The 23,797-nt window shown below is 45.1% G+C and overlaps 1 protein-coding gene across 4 annotated transcripts in view; it reads left to right on the top strand.

Annotated features, from left to right (window-relative positions):
- Positions 1-212: 212 nt before the first annotated feature.
- LOC129695067 (uncharacterized) overlaps positions 213-23,797 on the top strand; it is a 146,858-nt gene continuing 123,273 nt past the window's right edge. Inside the window, exons 1-3 of one of the 4 annotated variants that reach the window (XM_055631820.1) lie at positions 213-367; positions 520-863; positions 7,290-7,483. In XM_055631820.1, the coding sequence (XP_055487795.1) occupies positions 7,424-7,483 (60 nt within the window). In that variant the 5' untranslated portion in view covers positions 213-367; positions 520-863; positions 7,290-7,423. The remainder of the gene's footprint in view (positions 368-519; positions 864-7,289; positions 7,484-23,797) is intronic. The other 3 variants (XM_055631821.1, XM_055631818.1, XM_055631819.1) reach the window with 3 other exon arrangements.

The raw sequence follows: 23,797 nt of genomic DNA, 5'->3' as shown, positions 1-23,797 counted from the left end.
CAGCAGCTCTTCCTGATCCTGTAGTCTTCACGTAGTCACTTCACGTAGTCACTCACGTGACTCCAAAGTAAAATTCATCCACAGTCCACACATTGTTCACCAGTATTTTTATTTCTACTATCTTGCACTATGACCAGACGCTAAACTGCATTTTGTATTTGTGCAATGACAATAAAGTTGAGTTGAATTGAATTGAAAAAAAATGAACACAAGCATCCACCTCTGCTATAAGATCTTTGTCCACCACAGCATTCTTCACTGTGATGGGTGGCAAGGAAGTTCAGCCATTCCTCCTCCTTGTTTACCCGTGGTCGGGGCCACGAACCACCACCGTGTCACTCCACTTTCCATCTTAATGCACAATTAGGTTTATAGACTCATTCTGAAGGGAGTCAATGTGGTGTGTGGTGGTGTGTGGGTGGGGCGGTGGTGGTAGAGGTGTGTGTGTTGGTGGGGAGTTGCTTTTGTCACAGTTCAACTTATCGGGTAAAATTCCTGTCGAATGTATTTTTTTCTCAGTACATTGACGGTGGCAAAGAATGTTTACGAGCAGGTCTTGAAAGAAAGGATAAGGATATGTGGACAAACATGCATGACAAAGCGACTAAGCAGCGGGGGGGTAATCTCCGGAGAATCCGCCGGTTGCCAGGATCCAGCCTTAAGCTTGTTTTGTTTTAACCACTGCCGTGTTTCCGTCGCTGAAGAGAAACGGCGAACAAACACAAACCCTGCCCAGCAAACCCAGTCTCCGGGCACGCCGCTCACGTCTGATCAAGCGACTGACATGGGAATTCGCTGAGGTGAAAGTGAGCAGCAGGGTTTTACTGTTAAAGAAAGAACTGCAGATGCTGGAAAAATCGAAGGTAGGCAAAATAAAATTGGAGAAACTGAGCGGGTGAGGCAGCATCTAGATGCGGGGCCCCGTTCCACACTGTATGTTTAAACTAAAGTATCTAGATGCGGGGCCCCTTTCCACGCTGTATGTTTAAACTAAAGTATCTAGATGCTGCCTTACCCGGGGAGTTTCTCCAGCTTATTCTGTCGGCCAGTAGGTTTTACTGGCTTGTTTCTGAACTTGAAGTTGAACTTGTTTCTAATCACACAAGGGCTCGGCTTGTCTCTCTGCTTCTTATCTTCTCTGGATTTGATACCAAAGATCTTGGATCTTTGATACTTTGCAGTGTCTTTGAGATATGTCAGGAAAGAACTGCCTGCTGGTTTAAATCGAAGGTAGACACAAAATGCTGGAGTAATTCAGCGGCGACAGGTAGCATCTCTGGAGAGAAGGAATGGGTGGCGTTTCGGGTCGGGGACTTCGTGTCTGTGCTTTTTTTTCGGAACGTGTGATACTTTACGTGGAAGGGAGAAATTTGATACTCTCTGTGAATTTTATACTTTACAATTTCATACTTTTCGAGATTTCTTACCATTGTATTTTATTTTTGCTGATGAACAAGGCTGATGTGTTTTTTTTTGTGGGAGAGAGAAAAAAAATTGCTGCTTATTATCACAATTAGTGGTTTGCACGTTCACCCTTGGACTCAGGCCGGGTGCTCTGGTTTCCCAAGGCAGTGCGAAGTTTGCAGGTTAATTGGCTTCTGTAAATTGTCCCTGTTGTGCAGGGTAGAACTAATTAGTATGTGTGTAAGAAGTGAACCGCAAATGCTGGTTTAAACCGAAGGCAGCCACTAAATGCTGGAATAACTCAGCGGGTCAGGCAGCGTCTCTGGGGAAAAGGGCCGAGACCCGAAACGTCACCTACAGCTTTTCTCCAGAGATGCTGCCTGACCCGCTGAGTTACTCCAACTATTTATGTCTTTAGTTAGTGTATGGGTCAGTGGGCCGAAGGGCTTCTGTCCATGCTCTATGTCTAAACTAAAGTATTTTCAAGTGATCATAAGAGTATGTTGTCTTTTACAATTCTGAGCTGCAGATTATTAGACAATAGACAATAGGTGCAGGAGTAGGCCATTCGGCCCTTCGAGCCAGCATCGCCATTCAATGTGATCATGGCTGATCATCCCCAATCAGTACCCCGTTCCTGCCTTCTCCCCATATCCCCTGACTCCACTATCTTTAAGAGCCCTATCTAACTCTCTCTTGAAAGTATCCAGAGAACCGGCCTCCACCGCCCTCTGAGGCAGAGAATTCCGCAGACTCACAACTCTCTGTGAAAAAGTGTTCCCTCATCTCTGTTCTAAATGGCTTACTCCTTATTCTTATAACCATATAACAATTACAGCACGGAAACAGGCCATCTCGACCCTTCTAGTCCGTGCCGAACACGTATTCTCCCCTAGTCCCATCTACCTGCACTCAGACCATAACCCTCCATTCCTTTCCCGTCCATATAACTATCCAATTTATTTTTAAACTGTGGCCCCTGGTTCTGGACTCCCCGAACATCGGGAACATGTTAGATCACCTGCATGTTTCAATAAGATATCCTCTCATCCTTCTAAACTACAGAGTGTACAAGCTCAGATGTTCCATTCTCTCAGCATATGACAATCCCGCCATCCCAGGAATTAACCTTGTAAACCTACGCTGCACTCCCTCAAATTGGAAAACTCAATCCAAAGTCTAGGGTAGACACAAAATGCTGGAGTAACTCAGCGGGACAGGCAACATCTTCAGTCTGAAGATGGGTCCCGACCCGCAAGGTCACCCATTCCTTCTCTCCAGAGATGCTGCCTGTCCTGCTGAGTTACTCCCAACATTTTGTGTCTACCTTCAATTGTACCAGCATCTGCAGTTCTTTCTTACTTCATTCCAAAGTCTTTTTGCAATGATGGAGCGTTGTTGTAGTCCTTTATGGCCACTGAACATTGTTTCTCATTAAATTAACGGAAAAGAATGCACACAATAACTATACTATTCTCAACCGGAATGCTGGCGTTTGGGTATTTCTCCTTTCTTGCCAAAGTTTCATCTTTGTCATTAGGATCATTGTTGCACTCGCTGGGTTTGGCTGGAAGAATCGCATTTAATTGAACTGCAAAGTCTCCAGCCCAGAGTAGAAGGGAACGAGCTGCCAGAGGAGGTAGTTGAGGCGGGGGCCGTCCCAACGTTTCAGAATCAGTTAGACAGGTACATGGAATAGAAACATAGTAACATAGACAAGAGGTGCAGGAGTAGAGGCCATTCGGCCCTTCGAGCCTGCACCGCCATTCAATATGACCATGGCTGATCATCCAACTCAGTATCCTGTACCTGCCTTCTCTCCATACCCCCTGATCCCTTTAGCCACAAGGGCCACATCTAACTCCCTCTTAAATATAGCCAATGAACTACATTCTGTGACAGAGAATTCCACAGATTCACCACTCTCTGTGTAAAAAAGATTTTCTTATCTCGGTCCTAAAAGACTTCCCCCTTATCCTTAAACTGTGTGACCCCTTGTCCTGGACTTCCCCAACATCGGGAACAATCTTCCTACATCTAGCCTGTCCAACCCCTTAAGAATTTTGTAAGTTTCTATAAGACCCCTCCTCAATCTTCTAAACTCTAGCGAGTACAAGCCGAGTCTATCCAGTCTTTCTTCATATGAAAGTCCTGCCATCCCAGGAATCAGTCTGGTGAACCTTCTCTGCACTCCCTCTATGGCAATAATGTCCTTCCTCAGATTTGGAGACCAAAGCTGTACGCAATACTCCAGGTGTGGTCTCACCAATACCCTGTACAACTGCAATAGAATCTCCCTGCTCCTATACTCAAATCCTTGTGCTATGAAAGCTAACATACCATTCGCTTTCTTCACTGCCTGCTGCACCTGCATGCCTACTTTCAATGACTGGTGTACCATGACACCCAGGTCTCGTTGCATCTCCCCTTTTCCTAATCGGCCACCATTCAGATAACAGTCTACTTTCCTGTTTTTGCCACCAAAATGGATAACCTCACATTTATCCACATTATACTGCATCTGCCACACATTTTCCCACTCACCCAACCTATCCAAGTCACCTTGCAGCCTCCCAGCATCCTCCTCACAGCTAACACTGCCCCCCAGCTTCGTGTCATCTGCAAACTCGGAGATATTGCATTCAATTCCCTCGTCCAGATCATTAAGATATATTGTAAATATCTGGGGACACAAAGCAGGAGTAACTCAGTGGGACAGGCAGCATCTCTGGAGAAAATGTGACGTTTCGGGTTGAGACCCTTCTTCAGAACAGGACAGGTTTGGAGGGATATGGGCCAAACGCAGGCAGGTGGGACTAGTGTAGATGGGGCATGTTGCAAGTGTGGGCAAGTTGGGTTGAAGGGCCTGTTTCCACACTGTATCACTCTGACTCTCTATGACTCTATGACATTGCTGTAATTCGCGAGATCTATTTTCGTTGCTTCCATACACTGTTGTAGTGTGTTGTTTCAACAGCCCCTCCTGACTGAGTCAGTGCACAATTGTTAAATAAAATGTCAAGATTCAAGAGCGTTTTATTGTCATATGTCTCCAAACAGACCAATGGCGTTCTTACAAGTGGCAGCACAACAGAATATGCAAATATAGTACTCTGTAACAGTATGTAAACTGTATGTGTATGTACACAATATGTAAACAATATGTAAATATAGTACTCTGTAAACAATATGTAAACAATATGTAAATATAGTACTGTAAACAATATGTAAACATAGTACTGTAAACAGTATGTAAACAACAATAAATAACCAGTATATTAAAAATATCCCCACTAATAATGCAGAGACAAAATCAATATCCCCAACTCTATGTAGCTTGGAGTTTAGTTGGAGTTGGTCATGGTACAGTTTGGGAAGAAGCTGTTCCTCCACCTGGACATTACAATTTTTAGGCTCCTGTTCCTAGCAATGTTACAAAATTTTGAGATTTTAAAAATCAAGTCTGCAATTTATCCCATCAGATAAAGGCATAACAATAAGTTTAATTTGACACCAAATTCACTTTCATATCTCAAGTATTAAAAAAGTTATAGCCATTTTCATACTCGGAAATTAGCATCTTGTTCCCTATTGATTTTCAATGGACATTACAAAAAAGCTGTGATCTTGGGTAGTCAAAAGCTTCAAATATTAAGGAAAGATGCACATCTCTTAAATAGCCTAAGTGTCCAACAAAGATCTTCCTACATTAATCACCCCAAATATCACAATATACAAACATGATTTCTTCATGAAATCTAATTTACCTTCTTAATTTAGAAGTCCTTCAAATGGGAAGTCGGTTAGTGTTCAATTGCTGTAAATAAACGCTCCTATACTCCATCTGAAAAATCGGCTTCAGGTGTTCATGTGACGCGCTGTTTAGAACGTTGACATCGCGCTGGATTAGTGCCCTCAATGCCGAGAGCGCCTGCGGGAGGAAAAAAGCCCAAAATGAACTACTCGCTATAGATAACTTGATATATAGGGTTATGTATATGCCCCATTTAATGTAAAAATAAGGTACATACCTTTAATTGTTTGCTCTATAAAACTCTGGGGCTGCGAGAGGTTGCGGAATGAGACAGTAATTTTAATACTCTTATATCTATATTATCGAGGCCTATAAACGTGATAATAGCTTTTGCGACAGGGTCTTGCAGCGATTCTCCGATGATGATTTACTAGTTTCTGAACATCTGCGATTAGTACAGCCTAGTAAAAATCGCGTTTTAAACCCGCCCCCTCCAAACAGCGCCAAAATCGCGGACCTGGCTGTGGGCAGATTCCCAATGACGATTCAGGTAGGTTTTGTAACATACCTACTGTTCCTTCTTCCCAATGACTGGAGTGAAATCAGAGCGTGGTCGTTGTGGCGTGGGTCTCTGATGATGCTGCCTGCATTTTTGTGGCAGAGAGCCTTGTAGATCCCTTTGATGGTGGGGTGGGCAATACCCAGGAACATGTTCACTTGCAATCGTCTTTGTTCCTTGAGTGGGTCGATGGTTGAAAGGGTCAAGAGCTTCAAATTCCTGGGCGTGCACATCTCTGAAGATCTTTCCTGGTCCGAGAACACTGATGCAATTATCAAGAAAGCTCATCAGCGCCTCTACTTCCTGAGAAGATTACGGAGAGTCGGTTTGTCAAGGAGGACTCTCTCTAACTTCTACAGGTGCACAGTAGAGAGCATGCTGACCGGTTGCATTGTGGCTTGGTTCGGCAACTTGAGCGCCCTGGAGAGGAAAAGACTACAAAAAGTAGTAAACACTGCCCAGTCCATCATCGGCTCTGACCTTCCTTCCATCGAGGGGATCTATCGCAGTTGCTGCCTCAAAAAGGCTGGCAGTATCATCAAGGACCCACACCATCCTGGCCACACACTCATCTCCCTGCTACCTTCAGGTAGAAGGTACAGGAGCCTGAAGACTGCAACATCCTGGTTCAGGAATAGCTACTTCCCACAGCCATCAGGCTATTAAACCTGGCTCGGACAAACTCTGATTATCAATAACCAATTATCTGTCATTTGCACTTTATCAATTTATTTATTCATGTGTGTATATATTTATATTATGGTATATGGACACATTGATCTGTTTTGTAGTAAATGCCCACTATGTTCTGTTGAGCTGAAGCAAAGCAAGAATTTCATTGTCCTAGACAGGGACACATGACAATAAACTCACTTGACATACAGTCTGTGTGTGCGACATGTCGTGGGGTGACTGACGCCAGCATGGTCGTTAGTAGTCGCCCAAAGAGTCGTACCTTTATCTGGTCGCCATGTTGAATATTTTCGGCGACCTGTCAAAAACAATTGCGTAAGTGGGACAGGCCCTTCAACCACCGGGGCTCCTGGGAAGTGATCTCGGAGGCTGAAGGGCCTATTTCTATGCTGTGGCCACAAACTAAACTAAATTCTGAAAGCTTCCAGCAATGTTGATGGCGAGGCAGTTGCAGGGTTGTCTTTTGTTTAAAACAAACATCTTGTTTACTTTTATCCCAATACATTTGTGATTCTGTCTGTGTTGGAGTCTGCTTCTCACTCCACACACATAGAAAATAGGTGCAGGAGTAGGCCATTCAGCCCTTCGAGCCTGCACCGCTCAAGGTGGTTGCCTTTTTACTGCCTGGAACTAGCTTATCAATCCATTCAGTTATACCAAGCAGTTGGGAATGACGAGGTGATGTCTCATCATTGTTATCTCAGGTGCAATTAGACATGGGTACTGAATGCTTGCTTTGCCAGTGATGTCCACCTGCTGCGCATAAATTAAAATGCCACGCTCTAATCTATGGTGATATTGTTTCTTTAATCTTTTACGGAGCAAAAGAGAAATAGCATTGATTCCATAAATCATATTTATTTTCTCTTTCATTGACAGTCACTGGCTCTTCCTCCTTCATCCGTGAAAACAAGAAACTGAATGTGTACAAAATGGATGAAGAACATTTAACTTGTGCCTGAAAACTGTTCCTCCACACGCCTGTTCGCATGTAAACACACTGGCATTCCAACATGCAGAACAAGTACCAAAATCCAACTCCTGGGAACATGACTGGAATATACCTGGGAATGGTATGTGTTGTTTACTGGTGGTTAACAATAAATAATAAAGTCTGTGTAAGGTAGATGTCTGCGTTAATCCAGACTGAATTGAATTTAATCAGACAGAGGATTAAGTTCCTTTTGTGACAAGCTTTTATTTTGTTCCCTGCGGCACCTATTCCAAACCTGTTTAGCAATCACCTTACCCCTCGTACCTATTGATTTGACAAAGACCTGCAATTGCTATTGACGAGAGGTTGCTAAGTACATGTTTGCTGCTACATTTTTCCATAATACAACAGTGGCTGCAATTCAAAAGAGCCATTTCATTGATAGTAGAGAGAGCTTTGAGGCATCCTGCCAAATGCGGAGTAAATGCATTGACATCTTGGTTGAAATTCATATACAAATTGGACAGGTACATACATGGTATATAGGACAGTTGGGAGGGATATGGGCCAAACGTGGGCTGGTGGGACTAGTATAGCTGGGACATTATTGGCCGGTGTGGGCAAGTTGGGCTGAAGGACTTGTTTCCACACTGTATCATTCTAAAACTCTAAAGTTGGAGTGAAAAGTTAAGACGTGGTCGTATTGGGTGAAATGTGGGGGGGGGGGTTTGATAAGAGGGCCAAGAATAAAATGGTGAGTCTGTAGAATTCGCTGCCTCAGAGGGCGGTGGAGGCCGGTTCTCTGGATATTTTCTTTTGTTTTTTTTAACTCAACATTTATTGACATAACAAAATACACATAAAAACAAAACAGAGAAAAACAAAAAAGAAAATAGCAAAATACAAATCACCTAACGTCTATTAACATCGAATCACATCAAATCATCTTTACATTCTATCATACAAGCATCCTATTCACAGGCACCAGAGCAAGCTCATCCAATCGTATCCTTAATCAATCTTGGCATTTGTAATAGTACCCGTTTCCATATAGTATTAAATACATCAGTCCTCAACTGGAGTTTAGCTGTTATACTTTCCATCAAGTATATATTTGTCAGTCTTTCTGGATACTTTCAAGAGAGAGCTGGATAGGGCTCTTAAAGATAGCGGAGTCAGCGGATATGGGGAGAAGGCAGGAACGGGGTACTGATTGGGGATGATCAGCCATGATCACATTGAATGGCGGTGCTGGCTCGAAGGGCCGAATGGCCTACTCCTGTACCTATTGTCTATTGTCTCGAATGGTGCTGTGGAAAGATGGAGTACATTAAAAAACAAATAGGTAAGGTTTTATGTTAGATCAGTCAGAAGAATGGTTCCGATCCACAACGTCACCCATTCCTTTTCTCCGGAGATGCTGCCTGAGTAACACACTGAGTTACTCCAGCATTTGTGTCTATCTTCGGTGTAAACCAGCTTGTGTAGTTCAATAGACAATAGACAATAGGTGCAGGCCCTTCGAGCCAGCATAGCCATTCAATGTGATCATCATAGCTATCTTTAATATATAGACCCTTCCATCGATAAGATGGACCCTTACATATAAAGATGGCGGACTGCGGGGGTGATGCGCCGTTGTGTATGGCTGCTCCTCCTGCAGTCCGTCCTTTCTCCCTTTTTTATTTTTATTTTTAGTCCTGTCCGTGAAAATTGTTCATTGGAGGTCTTCTTTTATGTGGTGGGTAGGGGGAGGGGAAGGGGGAAACTGTTTTAATCCCAGTCCTACCTGGTCGGAGATGCGGTTTTCTTGAACCGCTTCTTCGTCCTCTCTGTGCGGCCTATCATCGAGCTGGAGCAGCGCTGGAGCGACGATTTCCTGCCGGGACTACAGCTTCGCCGGCGGTGCAGATGCTGGGACACCAACACCAACACGGAGCGGGCGATGCCTTACTGGGGCGCCTTGCGGTAAGCTCCGGGGCACTGGGAACGCCGACTGCAGCATCGCTGAGCTGTGGCTGCAGAGCGTCCAGCCGCGGGCGGGCGGCACTGGATTTCAACACCGCGAGGCCTGGTGTCCGAGTTCGCCAGTGTCAGAGGTCCGGACGCCGACGCCAATGATCCAGCTTCGTGGCAAGAGGGCCTGAGAACATCTAGTTGGCTGAGGAGACCACATATAGACACCGACCTCGGGTGGACTATGAGGGGGGAGAACTGGATATTTTTGTGCCTTCCCTCACAGTGAATTCTGCTGTGGGGGGACGTTTCTTGTTGATTTCTATAGTGTACTGTTCTGTGTCTTTTTTCTTTTTCTCTTTTTTGTTTTGTATGGATTTATTGACATTTGATCTGTTCAATTAATTTAATCAATCTCTGTAAAGTACTTTGGTTCAAATACTGGTTTTGTTGAAAAGTGCTATATAAATAAACATTATTAGTATTATTATTATTATTATTATTATTTAAGAGCCCCATCTAGCTCTCTCTTGAAAGTATCCAGAGAACCTGCCTCCACCGCCCTCTGAGGCAGAGAATTCCACACTCACAACTATCTGGGTGAAAAAGTGTTTCCTCATCTCTGTTCTAAATGGCTTACCCCTTATTCTTAAACTGTGGCCCCTGGTTCTGGACTCCCCCAACATCGGGAATATCTGAGGCAGAGGGCAGTTCCTTCCCACACTAGGTATTATGTCAAGCGGATGTCAGCAGTGTAGTTGGAAGATGCAGTGGGGGTTTGGATGTTGGCAGCGAGAGGCCTGGCTGTGCATTGAGTTGGAGCAGTGGCCGCGGGGGATGAGTGACGATTTCACACGGGTTCGGTGGTGTGGGCTCCGGATACCCTGCAGCAGTCAGGGGAGCGATTAGATCAGGCACCGACCACTGGAGATCCCACAGAGGTCTGACGAGCAGGTGGATCAGACGTGGTCTGCAGCAGCATGGAGCAGCGGTGGAGTACACCAGGCAAGACTGACCTCTGCAAAATCAAAAGTACAATGGGACTTTAAGGCCAAGATAAGAACAGCGTTTAAGAACTTTGAGATTAGAAGTATGACAGAAATATTTCAAATGTCATTAGAAACGGGAATAGTGCCGGAGGATTGGCGTACTGCGCATGTTGTTCCATTGTTTAAAAAGGGGTCTAAGAGTAAACCTAGCAATTATAGACCTGTTAGTTTGACGTCAGTGATGGGCAAATTAATGGAAAGGATACTTAGAGATAATATATATAAGCATCTGGATAAACAGGGTCTGATTAGGAACAGTCAACATGGATTTGTGCCTGGAAGGTCATGTTTGACTAATCTTCTTGAATTTTTTGAAGAGGTTACTAGGGAAATTGATGAGGGTAAAGCAGTGGATGTTGTATATATGGACTTCAGTAAGGCCTTTGACAAGGTTCCTCATGGAAGGTTGGTTAAGAAGGTTCAATTGTTGGGTATTAATGGTGGAGTAGCAAGATGGATTCAACAGTGGCTGAATGGGAGATGCCAGAGAGTAATGGTGGATGGTTGTTTGTCAGGTTGGAGGCCAGTGACTAGTGGGGTGCCACAGGGATCTGTGTTGGGTCCACTGTTGTTTGTCATGTACATCAATGATCTGGATGATGGTGTGGTAAATTGGATTAGTAAGTATGCAGATGATACTAAGATATGTGGTGTTGTGGATAATTAAGTAGATTTTCAAAGTCTACAGAGAGATTTATGCCAGTTGGAAGAGTGGGACTGAAAGATGGCAGATGGAGTTTAATGCTGATAAGTGTGAGGTGCTACATCTTGGCAGGACAAATCAAAATTTGATGTACATGGTAAATGGTAGCGAATTGAGGAATGCAGTTGAACAGAGGGATCTAGGAATAACTGTGCATAGTTCCCCGAAGGTGGAATCTCATGTAGATAGGGTGGTAAAGAAAGCTTTTGGTGTGCTGGCCTTTATAAATCAGAGCATTGAGTATAGAAGTGGGATGTAATGTTAAATTGTACAAGGCATTGGTAAGGCCAATCCTGGAGTATGGTGTACAATTTTGGTCGCACAATTATAGGAAAGATGTCAACAAAATAGAGAGAGTACAGAGGAGATTTACAAGAATGTTGCCTGGGTTTCAGCAACTAAGTTACAGAGAAAGGTTGAACAAGTTAGGTCTTTATTCTTTGGAGCGCAGAAGGTTAAGGGGGGACTTGATAGAGGTCTTTAAAATGATTAGAGGGATAGACAGAGTTGACGTGGATAAGCTTTACCCACTGAGAGTAGGGAAGATTCAAACAAGAGGACATGATTTGAGAATTATGGGACAAATGTTTAGGGGTAACATGAGGGGGAACTTCTTTACTCAGAGTGGTGGCTGTGTGGAATGAGCTTCCAGTGGAAGTGGTGGAGGCAGGTTCGATTTTACCATTTAAAAATAAATTGGATAGGTATATGGACGGGAAAGGAATGGAGGATTATGGTCTGAGTGCAGGTAGATGGGACTAGGTGAGAGTAAGTGTTCGGCACGGACTAGAAGGGCCGAGATGGTCTGTTTCCGTGCTGTAATTGTTATATGGTTATATGGTTTACAATGGCATCGGGCGACACGGTGCTGCAGCGGTAGAGCTACTGCCTTACTGCGCCAGAGACCCGGGTTTGATCCGGACTATATACCGGGCCCTAGTGAGACCACACCTGGAGTATTGTGTGCAGTTTTCGTCTCCAAATCTGAGGAAGGACATTCTTGCTATTGCGGGAGTGCAGTGTAGGTTTACAAGGTTAATTCCCGGGATGGCGGGACTGTCATATGCTGAGAGAATGGAGCAGCTGGGCTTGTACACTCTGGAGTTTAGAAGGATGAGAGGAGATCGCATTGAAACATATAAGATTATTAAGGGTTTGGACACAATAGAGGCAGGAAACATGTTCCCGATGTTGGGGGAGTTCAGCTTCAGGGGCCACAGTTTAAGAATAAGGAGTAAACCATTTAGAACGGAGACAAGGAAACACTTTTTCTCACAAAGAGTGGTGAGTGTGGAATTTTCTGCCTCAGAGGGCGGTGGAGGCCGGTTCTCTGGATACTTTCAAGAGAGAGTTAGATAGGGCTCTTAAAGATAGCGGCGTCAGGGGATATGGGGAGAAGGCAGGAACGGGGTACTGATTGGGGATGATCAGCCATGATCACATTGAATGGCGGTGCTGGCTCGAAGTGCCGAATGGCCTACTCCTGCACCTGTTGTCTATTGTCATCCCTTTCTGCTTTCCGTGGAGACCGTTCCCTCTGAAACTATGTGGTCAACTCGTCCCTTCCTCCCAAACCACCCCCTCCCCAGGTACTTTGCCCTGCAACCGCTGGAGATGCAACACCTGTCCGTTTCCCTCCCCCCTCGACTCTGTCCAACATCTCTGTTCATTGAACCGATCGCCGAGCCTGCGCCTGGTCCCGCCATAGTGTATTTTATGCACACAGAAGTCAGAAATAATAAAGCTAATGTAGGATAAATCAGGTTGATGATAACAGGTAATACATTAGCAGATGTTAATATTAACGATTGAAGGTAATAAAATGGGGATTAGGCACCACTCTCGACAACACAAATTGACTCCGGTATTACTGGGTGAAATTCAATTAGAAAGAGCAGGTCAATGAGAAGAATGAACCCGGGTCAGGCAGCATGTCTGGATTCCTTCTCCCCCAAGATTCTGCCAGACCTGCTGTGTTACTGCAGCATCTTTGGTGTAAACCTGCATCTGCAGTTCCTTCTTGCACAGAAGGATGAACTCTCTCTCTCTTAACAAAGGAGCTCTTTCTGCAGGAAAATAATGTAATCAAAAACCACACTGCAACAGGCGACAAAATGGGGACACAAGGAACTGCAGGTGCTGGTTTACAAAACAAAAAAAGACGCAAAGTGCTGGAGGAACTCAGCAGGCCAGGCAGCATCTCTGGAAAATATGAACAGGTGACGTTTTGGGTCGGGATCCTTCTTCAGACTGATTTTGGTGGGGGCGTGGGGGGGAGAAAATGGCAAAATGAAGGTGCAGATCAGAACACGAAAATTGTTCGACAACCAGCAGCAAGATAGTAAGTAGTCAGTGACAAGGGAAGTAATTGATTATTAGAGAAAGTAATTAGATTATTAGAGGAGTTATATCAGATTAAACACCGAACACTAGGGATACCTAGTGGATATTTATGAAAAGGGAGCGGTTAGCTAGGGGTAAATGTAGCGCTCCAAGATGGAGATTGTGGGGAATTAGACAATAGACAATAGGAGCAGGAGGAGGCCATTCAGCCCTTTGAGCCAGCACCACCATTCAATGTGATCATGGCTGACCATCCACAATCAGTACCCCGTTCCTGCCTTCTCCCCATATCCCCTGACTCCGCTGTCTTTAAGAGCCCTATCCAGCTCTCTCTTGATAGTATCCAGAGAACTGGCCTCCACCGCCCTCTGAGGCAGAGAATTCCACAGACTCACCACTCTCTGTGAGAAAAAGCGTTTCCTCGTCTCCGTTTTAAATGGCTTACTCCTTATTCTAAAACTGTGGCCCCTGGTTCTGGACTCCCCCAACATCGGGAATTAACAATAGGAAACCAAGAAAGGCAGCACGGTGGCGCAGCGGTAGAGTTTCTGCCTCACAGCGCCAGAGACGCTGGTTCGATCCTGACCACGGGTGATGTCTGTACAGAGTTTATACGTTCTCCCTGTAACCTGCGTGGGTTTTCTCCAAAATCTCAAGTTTCTTCCCACACTCCAAAGACGTGCAGGTTTGCAGCTTAATTGGCTTGGTATAAATGTAAAGTGTCCCCAGTATGTGTAGTATAGTGTTAACGGCCTGTCCCACTTGGCGATTTTGTTCGGCGATATATCAGCGTCGTCAGAAGATTTTGAACATTTCAAAATCCTGCGGTGACAAAAAAATGTTGCGACATTTGAAAAAAAACGCGTTATTACGTCATCACGCTGTGTCACGCTGTGTCACGCTGCATCATGCTCTGTCACGCTCTGTCACGCCTCATCACGCTCTGTCATGCTCTGTCACGCTGCATCACGCCTCATCATGCTCTGTCATGCTGCATCACGCTCTGTCACGCTCTGTCACGCTCTGTCACTGCTCACGCCTCATCACGCTCTGTCACGCTGCATCACGCCTCATCACGCTCTGTGCATCACGCCTCATCACGCTCTGTCACGCTGCATCACGCCTCATCACGCTGCATCACGCCTCATCACGCCGCATCATACCTCATCACGCTCTGTCACGCTGCATCACGCCTCATCACGCTCTGCATCACGCTCTGTCACGCTCTGTGCTGCATCATGCCTCATCACGCCTCATCACGCTCTGTCACGCCTCATCACGCTCTGTCACGCTGCATCACGCCGCAAATTTAGGTCAATCAATGATGCCGGCATATGCCAAAAAAATCGCTAAGTGGGACAGGCCCTTAAGTGTGCTGGCGTGGGCTTCCTCCAGGGGCAGCGGTTTCCTCCCACATTCCAATGACGGGCAGGTCTGTTGGTAAATTGGCTTCTGTAAATAGTCCCTAGTGTGTAGGATATTGCTGGTCGGTTTGGACTCAGTGGGCCGAAGGGCCTTGTATCCAAGCTGCATCTCCAACGTCTAAAGAAGAAATAAAGACAGTAGGAGATAACATTGTTCAACACGGCCAGCCGTTAGATAAACCATTGCAGCCTGGTTCATTTCACACATGACATCACTTGCATACATTCTCTGCAATTGCACAGTTACTCACCTCCTCACTCCACCCCCTTGAGCTGTTACGTGCGGCTTGTTGGCAAACAGTAGAAGCAGAGAACATGTCTACACTTGCCCTGAAGCAACACAGCTAACTCATGTGGTTTGAATGTAGTTATAAAACACCAGTGAATTTGCAAAATAATTAAAGCAGTCACGTCTCCACTATCTAGCTTTTGTCCTCCATTTACATCACAGTAATAATATAATTTTTGCTTACATAGAAACATAGAAACATAGACAATAGGTGCAGGAGTAGGCCATTCGGCCCTTCGAGCCTGCACCGCCATTCAATATGATCATGGCTGATCATCCAACTCAGTATCCTGTACCTGCCTTCTCTCCATACCCCCTGATCCCTTTAGCCACAAGGGCCACATCTAACTTCCTCTTAAATCCAGCCAATGAACTGGCCTCAACTACCTTCTGTGGCAGAGAATTCCACAGATTCACCACTCTCTGTGTGAAAAATGTTTTTCTTATCCCCCCTCAATCTTCTAAATTCTAGCGAGTACAAGCCGAGTCTATCCAGTCTTTCTTCATATGAAAGTCCTGACATCCCAGGAATCAGTCTGGTGACATGGAATTACACATGGAAATGATTATATCAATGATAAAGCTATTGAAGATCTACATATATTGTGAATTGCAATACTTTCAATCCAATTGTTTCCAAAGTATGACAGAAACACAAGTGCATTAGCTGGGACAAGTCTACGTGACTCTTTGCCAAAGACTTCATGCGTGTCTTGGAGGAGATATGTAGCAAGAGAAATGTCAGCCAAAATTATGAATTTGCTGGCACCTATTTTCATGTACAATTCATGGCTAGAGCAGTTAATGGCATGACCCTTAACAGCGTGGATGTACAGAGGGGGTCCAAGTCCATAGCTGCCTGAAAATATAGATAACACGGGAAGACAGAGCGATAAATAAGGCATATGGAAGCTTGCCTTCATTGGACGGGGCACAGAACATAAGGGTCACGTTGGAGCAACCTAGCCTTCTTCTTCTTCTTGCGTATGGCCTGCACAGCCTAACGTTGTAGGACAACTTGTTCTATTTGATCTTTTTTGATTGTGCACGCAGGGTTGATTGCATTCGTCGAAACATGAAGGTTGCAATCTCCCACCCCAAGCAACCAAACCAAAGTACTACAAAGCTGCAACATGATGTCCTGGCCTGTCCAATGGAGGCAAGCATAGCATCTGTCTTCAAGTGAAAGGGGCAACATTTAAAGAGATGTGCAGGGTGGGTGTCTGGAACATGGAATTCTTCCATTCCCTGTATACCTATCTCAAACCTCAAACACTGCTCTTGTATCTGCCTCCACTGCTACCCCGAGCAGCACATACAAGGCACTCATCACTCTCTGTGTAAAAAATAAATCTTGCCCCGCACAATTCTCAAAACATTCCCCATATGGCCTCAAGGTGTTACTCTAAACGTTATAGGAACAATGATAATGGATTAGTGTAGATCCTCGTGAATAGAGGGCAGCACGGTGCCTCAGCGGCAGATTTACTTTCTGACAGAGCCTGAGACCTAGGTTCATTCCTGACTAATGTCTGGCGGAGTTTGTACGAGCATGCAGGTGATCTTACTGAGACATATAAGATTGTTAAGGGCTTGGACACGCTAGAGGCAGGAAACATGTTCCCGATGTTGGGGGAGTCCAGAACCAGGGGCAACAGTTTAAGAATAAGGGGTAAGCCATTTAGAACGGAGACGAGGAAACACTTTTTCACACAGAGAGTTGTGAGTCTGTGGAATTCTCTGCCTCAGAGGGTGGTGGAGGCCGGTTCTCTGGATACTTTCAAGAGAGAATTAGATAGAGCTCTTAAAGATAGCGGAGTCAGGGGAGATGGGGAGAAGGCAGGAACGGGGTACTGATTGTGGATGATCAGCCATGATCACATTGAATGGCGGTGCTGGCTCGAAGGGCCAAATGGCCTACTCCTGCACCTATCGTCTATTTTCTATTGATCGCCCTGTGACTGCGTGGGTTTTCTCCAGGTGCACTGGCTTCCTCCCACACGCCAAAGACATACAGGTCTGTATGATAATTGGCTTTGGAAAGATTGTAAAGTTGTGTCGGATAGTGTTAGTGCCCACTCTACCACCCACCTAATAGAAACATAGAACATAGAAAATAGGTGCAGGAGTAGGCCATTCATCCCTTCGAGCCTGCACCGCCATTCAATATGATCATGGCTGATCATCCAACTCAGTATCCCGTACCTGCCTTCTCTCCATACCCCCTGATCCCTTTAGCCACAAAGGCCACATCTAGCTCCCTCTTAAATATTGCCAATGAACTGGCCTCAACTACCTTCAGTGGCAGAGAATTCCACAGATTCACCACTCTCTGTGTGAAAAATGTTTTTCTCATCTCGGTCCTAAACGATTTCCCCCTTATCCTTAAACTGTGACCCCTTGTTCTGGACTTCCCCAACATCGGGAACAATCTTCCTGCATCTAGCCGGTCCAACCCCTTAAGAATTTTGTACGTTTCTATAAGGTCCCCCCTCAATCTTCTAAATTCTAGCGAGTACAAGCCGAGTCTATCCAGTCTTTCTTCATATGGAAGTCCTGACATCCCAGGAATCAGTCTGGTGAACCTTCTCTGTACTCCCTCTATGGCAAGAATGTCTTTCCTCAGATTAGGAGACCAAAACTGTACGCATTACTCCAGGTGTGGTCTCACCAAGACCCTGTACAACTGCAGTAGAATATCCCTGCTCCTATACTCAAATCCTTTTGCTATGAAAGCTAACATACCATTTGCTTTCTTCACTGCCTGCTGCACCTGCATGCCTACTTTCAATGACTGGTGTACCATGACACCCAGGTCTCGTTGCATCTCCCCTTTTCCTAAGCGGAGACCATTCAGATAATAGTCTACTTTCCTGTTTTTGCCACCAAAGTGGATAACCTCACACCTATCCACATTATACTGCATCTGCCATGCATTTGCCCACTCACCCAGCCTATCCAAGTCACCTTGCAGTCTCCTAGCATCCTCCTCACAGCTAACGCTGCCCCTCAGCTTCGTGTCGTCCGCAAACTTGGAGATATTGCATTCAATTCCCTCGTCCAAATCATTGATATATATTGTAAATAGCTGGGGTCCCAGCACTGAGCCTTGCGGTACCCCACTAGTCACTGCCCGCCATTGTGAAAACATAGAAACATAGACATAGAAATTAGGTGCAGGAGTAGGCCATTCGGCCCTGTGAGCCTGCAACGCCATTCAATATGATCATGGCTGATCATCCAACTCAGTATCCCGTACCTGCCTTCTCTCCATACCCCCTGATCCCCTTAGCCACAAGGGCCACATCTCACTCCCTCTTAAATATAGCCAATGAACTGGCCTCAACTACCCTCTGTGGCAGAGAGTTCCAGAGATTCACCACTCTCTGCGTGAAAAAAGTTCTTCTCATCTCGGTTTTAAAGGATTTCCCCTTTATCCTTAAAGCTGTGACCCCTTGTCCTGGACTTCCCCAACATCGTGAACAATCTTCCTGCATCTAGCCTGTCCAACCCCAGTTTCTATAAGATCCCCTCTCAATCTTCTAAATTCTAGAGAGTATAAACCAAGTCTATCCAGTCTTTCTTCATAAGACAGTCCTGACATCCCAGGAATCAGTCTGGTGAACCGTCTCTGCACTCCCTCTATGGCAATAATGTCCTTCCTCAGATTTGGTGCCAAAACTGTACGCAAAACTCCAGGTGTGGTCTCACCAAGACCCTGTACAACTGCAGTAGAACCTCTCTGCTCCTGGACTCAAATCCTTTTGCAATGAAAGCTAACATACCATTCGCTTTCTTTACTGCCTGCTGCACCTGCATGCCTACCTTCAATGACTGGTGTACCATGACACCCAGGTCTCGCTGCATCTCCCCATTTCCCAATCGGCCACCATTTAGATAATAGTCTGCTTTCCTGTTTTTACCTCACATTTATCCACATTATACTGCATCTGCCAAATATTTGCCCACTCACCCAGCCTATCCAAGTCACCCTGCAGTCTCCTAGCATCCTCCTCACAGCTAACACTGCCCCCCAGCTTAGTGTTATCCGCAAACTTGGAGATGTTGCCTTCAATTCCCTCATCCAGATCATTAATAGGAAAAGGACCCGTTTACTCCTACTCTTTGCTTCCTGTCTGCCAGCCAGTTCTCTATCCACATCAATACTTGTAATGTATATAATGTAATTAGCATATGTTATGTCTTGTGCAAGGGAATGCATGCGCTGGGGGAGACTCATGGTGGCATCCTACAATAAAGAAGCTTGCTAGTTTACTCCTGTATCTGAGAGTTCTTTTGAGTCAGTTCCAAGTACCCAGAATACACTACAATTGGCGACGAGGATGGGATAGAGTTTGTGAACTCACCCACAGGACTGTTTTGCAACACACAGGATTGTTTAACAGTTTAAACTGTAGATACGGAGTTGTGTCGCAGTTGTTTGCGAGCGGGACAAGAGAGGCCTGCAGATCCCTCTATGTCTGAGACTGCATTTAAAACATCAGCTGTACAAGTCGGCGAGTTTTGTCAGGCTATCTCTAGGTTGTGTCTATGTGGCAAGATGTCGTCCTTCGGATTGTTACTCATTTTAGACTGACTTTTCCTTTTGTCAAATTGCTCAAGATGAATAGTCTTTGTATAAGTTTTAGGTGAATTGTTACACCAAAACACACAACAACAGCATGAAGAGGATAAAAGAACAGAAAAGCAAAGAAGAAGGACTGTCAGAAAAAAAAAGGTTGTGTTTGGAAACAAAGTGGAACGGCACCAAGCCAGAAGATTTGGCGCCAAATGGTTTTGAATTGGTGCCAAAGAAAAGAAAGGTCGGAACAGGAAGCAAAGGAAAACAAGTGGGGCAGTAAGTAAGTGTCACTGAAGAACGCAGCCGAAAGCTGTAAGCCTAACCAGCAGGACAGCGACAGTGTCAACTTACCTGGAACATTTTCCAGGGCTGTGCAGCCAAGGCAAAGGGGCAGAAGAGGCCCAGTAGCCGCCACCGACCGGACGTTTTCCAGGGCTGTGTAGCCCACAGCCAGGCCCAGGAGCTGCCAACGATGTCGAGTGAGGGCCTAGTACCTGGGTAGGCCACGGACAGGTCCAGTGAAGCCACCGACGAAACGGAGTCAGTCCGACCGTGAGCAGAAAAGAGGGTCCGGCCGCGCAAGAGAAGCGGACTGGCCGAGGGGGAAAGCCCGGACGTGAGAGGAAGTCCAGCCCCGAGCAAAGAGTGTCCGCACGAGAGAAGCAGGACAGCACTCAAGCACTTCAGCCCGGTCGGGAGTAGAGTCAGCCCGGTCGTGAGGGCTGTGGAGACAGCGGGCAGGCAAGTCAGCAGAGCAGCAGTAGTCGACTTGGCAGCGAGCCAGCGGCAGCAAAAGTAACGGTGAAGCCCGGAGGAGCCAGCAAAAGCAGCAAAAGTGGAGGTCTGGCGAGGCCAGCAGCAAAAGTACCGGTGGGGACAGCTCGAGAGGTCGAGAAGGCACTGGAGTCCATAGGCCAACAAGCTGGACCGGTGAAATTCTTCAAAGTAAAAGCAGGACTGTAGAATGTAATGCGTTGTTCACTATTCCTTCACAGTAAAAGCGGGACTGTTTGGATGTAATGCATTGGTCACTGTTATTAATAGTAAATCTGTGTGCATAGCAGGAATATGGTTAAAATGTTCTAAATGTCTATTAACATGAAATGTTGGTTAATAGTATAAATCTATTATTATAAGAATTAGTAATAGTCAGTGGGCTGGATCACTTCTTAGTGTGTAGAAGGATTAAGTCTAGTGCAGAATACACAGTGAGAGAACAGAAGATAGTGCACCTGAATAGCACCAGGTAGCATGGCTTTTCAAATTGTAGGAAACGTGCCCCAGTTTGATTATGGGTGTAATGTTGAGAATGGCTTCCAAAGTCGTGGAGGCGTTTGTTTCATTTAAAAATGATATTGGCTGTATAGGATGAAGAAGGGAATGGAGGGTTATGGTTCTGAGTGCAGGTATATGGGACTAGGGGAGATTATGTGTTCTGCACGGACTAGAAGGGTCGAGATGGCCTGTTTCCGTGCTGTAATTGTTATATGGTTATATTATATGGTTACACAGTGAGGGAACAGAAGATAGTGCACCTGAATAGCAACAGGTAGCATGGCTTTTCAAATTGTAGGAAACGTGCCCCAGTTTGATTATGGGTGTAATTTTGAGAAATGGGCCAAAGTCATGGAGGCTTGTTTCATTTCCAATGATATTGCTGTAGAGGAGAAGAAGAGAGCATGGTTCATATTAGGCTAAGGAAGAGGGTTATCAAACCTTATGTATGTTACTGCTGCCAGCAGCGCCCACGGATAAAATGTATGAGGAGTGTAAGGAGGCTTTAATGGCTCATTTCTCGCCAAAACCTCCAAGGGCTTCCAGAGGCAAGGAGCCTGAACTAAAGAGGGCAGAGTCTCTCAAATGACCAAGGTCAAGAGCAAAAGGACAAAGGTCAAGCACAAAAGGACAAAGGTCAAGTGCAAAAGGACACAGGTCAAGTGCTAAGGGACAAAGGGCAAATGCAAAGTGGCAGAAGTCAAAGGCAAAGAGAAATTGCCATCCAAAGGGCAACCCTAGCTATTCAAGGTGCATTCAGGGGTATGAATGTACGGAGAGAAATCCGGAACAAACAGAAGGCAGCAACGGTAATACAAGCAGCATTTAGAAGGCACAGAGTATACCGTCAATACAAGGCAATGAGATTGGCAGCTATAATAGTACAAACCCATTATAGGGCACACCTTCAAATGGAAAGTGATCGCAAAACTTACATGAAGGTACGCAGAAGCGTTGTACTGCTTCAGGCAGCCTACCGTGGAATGCTTGTTCGAAGGCAACTGTGGGGCATGCATAAATCTGTCAAGGTCATACAGACTTATTATCAGATGTATAAACAGCGTCAGTATTTTAAGAAACTACGCTGGTCTGCCATTGCGGTACAGCAACGATACAGAGCATGCCAGATAAGAGATGTCCAAGTGAGACAGTATAAGAGTTTGAGAGAAGCAGTGGTTTGTATTCAGGCCTTGTACCGGGGGATCAAAGCCAGAGTATTGGTAGTGAAAACCAAGGCAGCACGCTGTATTAAGTCATTCATAAGAATGTGCATTCCAAGAAAGCATTTCTTGATGCAAAAGGCGGCTGTAGTCACTCTGCAAGCTGCATACCGTGGTTACCGATTAAGGGTACGGTACAGAGCTATGCGACAAGCAGTCATTTCGATCCAGAGATGGTACAACGCATGCAAAATAGGGCATTCCCAGTTTGTGCAATATCAGTCAATGAGGGATGCAACTATTACCATTCAAACTGCCTACAAGAGTATGGTGGTTAGGCAGAGGGTTAAGCAAAAGAGAGCTACTGTAAAAGTGCAGTCAGTACTCCGTATCAGTTGGTATAGGAAAGACCTAAGGAGACAAATAGATGCACAACAGAAAAGGCTGAAACGATACAAAAGGCTTAAACGATATAGGAAAGACTTCCTCAAACCGATTTATACAGCAGTTGTAGTGCAGTATCACTATCGTGCTTATGTAGTAAGAGAAATATACAGAGCGCAAATCAAAGCCACTGCTGTATTGCAAGGACAGTATAGATCCTACTGCTTGATGAATAACCAGAAAGGTGATTTAAGGAGACAAATAGACGAACAGCAGAAAAGGCTTCAACGTTGCAAGGAACGGTTAAATAAATGTGATGAGCAAAAAGCTGTTAACAGAAAAGTCTAAAGAAGAGAGGCTGGTCGGTCGAGACAAAAGTATGCAGGACCGATTGTGATTAGGACACTTCAGTATGGTCCAGCATGGAGCTTCCTTCACTGAGCAATGGACAAATGTTTATGCATTGCAGAATGTCATTATACAACAAGAGCAGATACATACCTAGCGCCAGGAAATTGAGCGACAGAGAGCGACTGAAAAACAAAAACCTGCAGTCGTGTGTCAGGTCCCACCTACAAATAAGGAACAGAAACAGAGGAAATGGTAACTTTAGCAGAATATCAAGAACAGGAAAGAAATCTGCAAATTAGATTAGGATATTTAAAAAGGGAAGAGGCAGATACAGGGAGAGCTAGAGTGATTAGAAAGATGAGTGGAATAAACCATTATGTGCTAAGTTTTAGTACGATTATTACAGTTATGAGGATGTAATGTAAGATGACTGCAATAATATCATTTTGCAACTGTGTTAATCAATTATATTTAACGTACTAGAAATGGTGTTATTCGCCTCCAAGCTAAAGGGGGAGCAGTGTAATGTATATAATGTAATTAGCATATGTTATGTCTTGTGTGAGGGGACAGACGCATGCGCTGGGGGAGACTCATGCTGGCGTCCTGTAATAAAGAAGCTTGCTAGTTTACTCCTGTATCTGAGAGTTCTTTTGAGTCAGTTCCAAGTACCCAAAATACACTACATGAGAACCCCCAATACCGTGTGCTTTAAGTTTGTATACTAATCTCTTATGTGGGACCTTGTCGAAAGCCTTCTGAAAGTCCAGATACACCACATCCACTGGTTCTCCCCTATCCACGCTACTAGTTACATCCTCGAAAAATTCTATAAGGTTCGTCAGACATGATTTACCTTTCGTAAATCCATGCTGACTTTGTCCAATGATTTCACCATTTTCCAAATGTGCTGCTATCCCATCTTTAATAACTGACT

This window comes from Leucoraja erinacea, unplaced genomic scaffold (genome assembly GCF_028641065.1).
Source record: "Leucoraja erinacea ecotype New England unplaced genomic scaffold, Leri_hhj_1 Leri_92S, whole genome shotgun sequence".
Classification (NCBI taxonomy): Eukaryota; Metazoa; Chordata; class Chondrichthyes; order Rajiformes; family Rajidae; genus Leucoraja; species Leucoraja erinaceus.
This window is presented reverse-complemented; position numbering and strand designations above follow the sequence as displayed.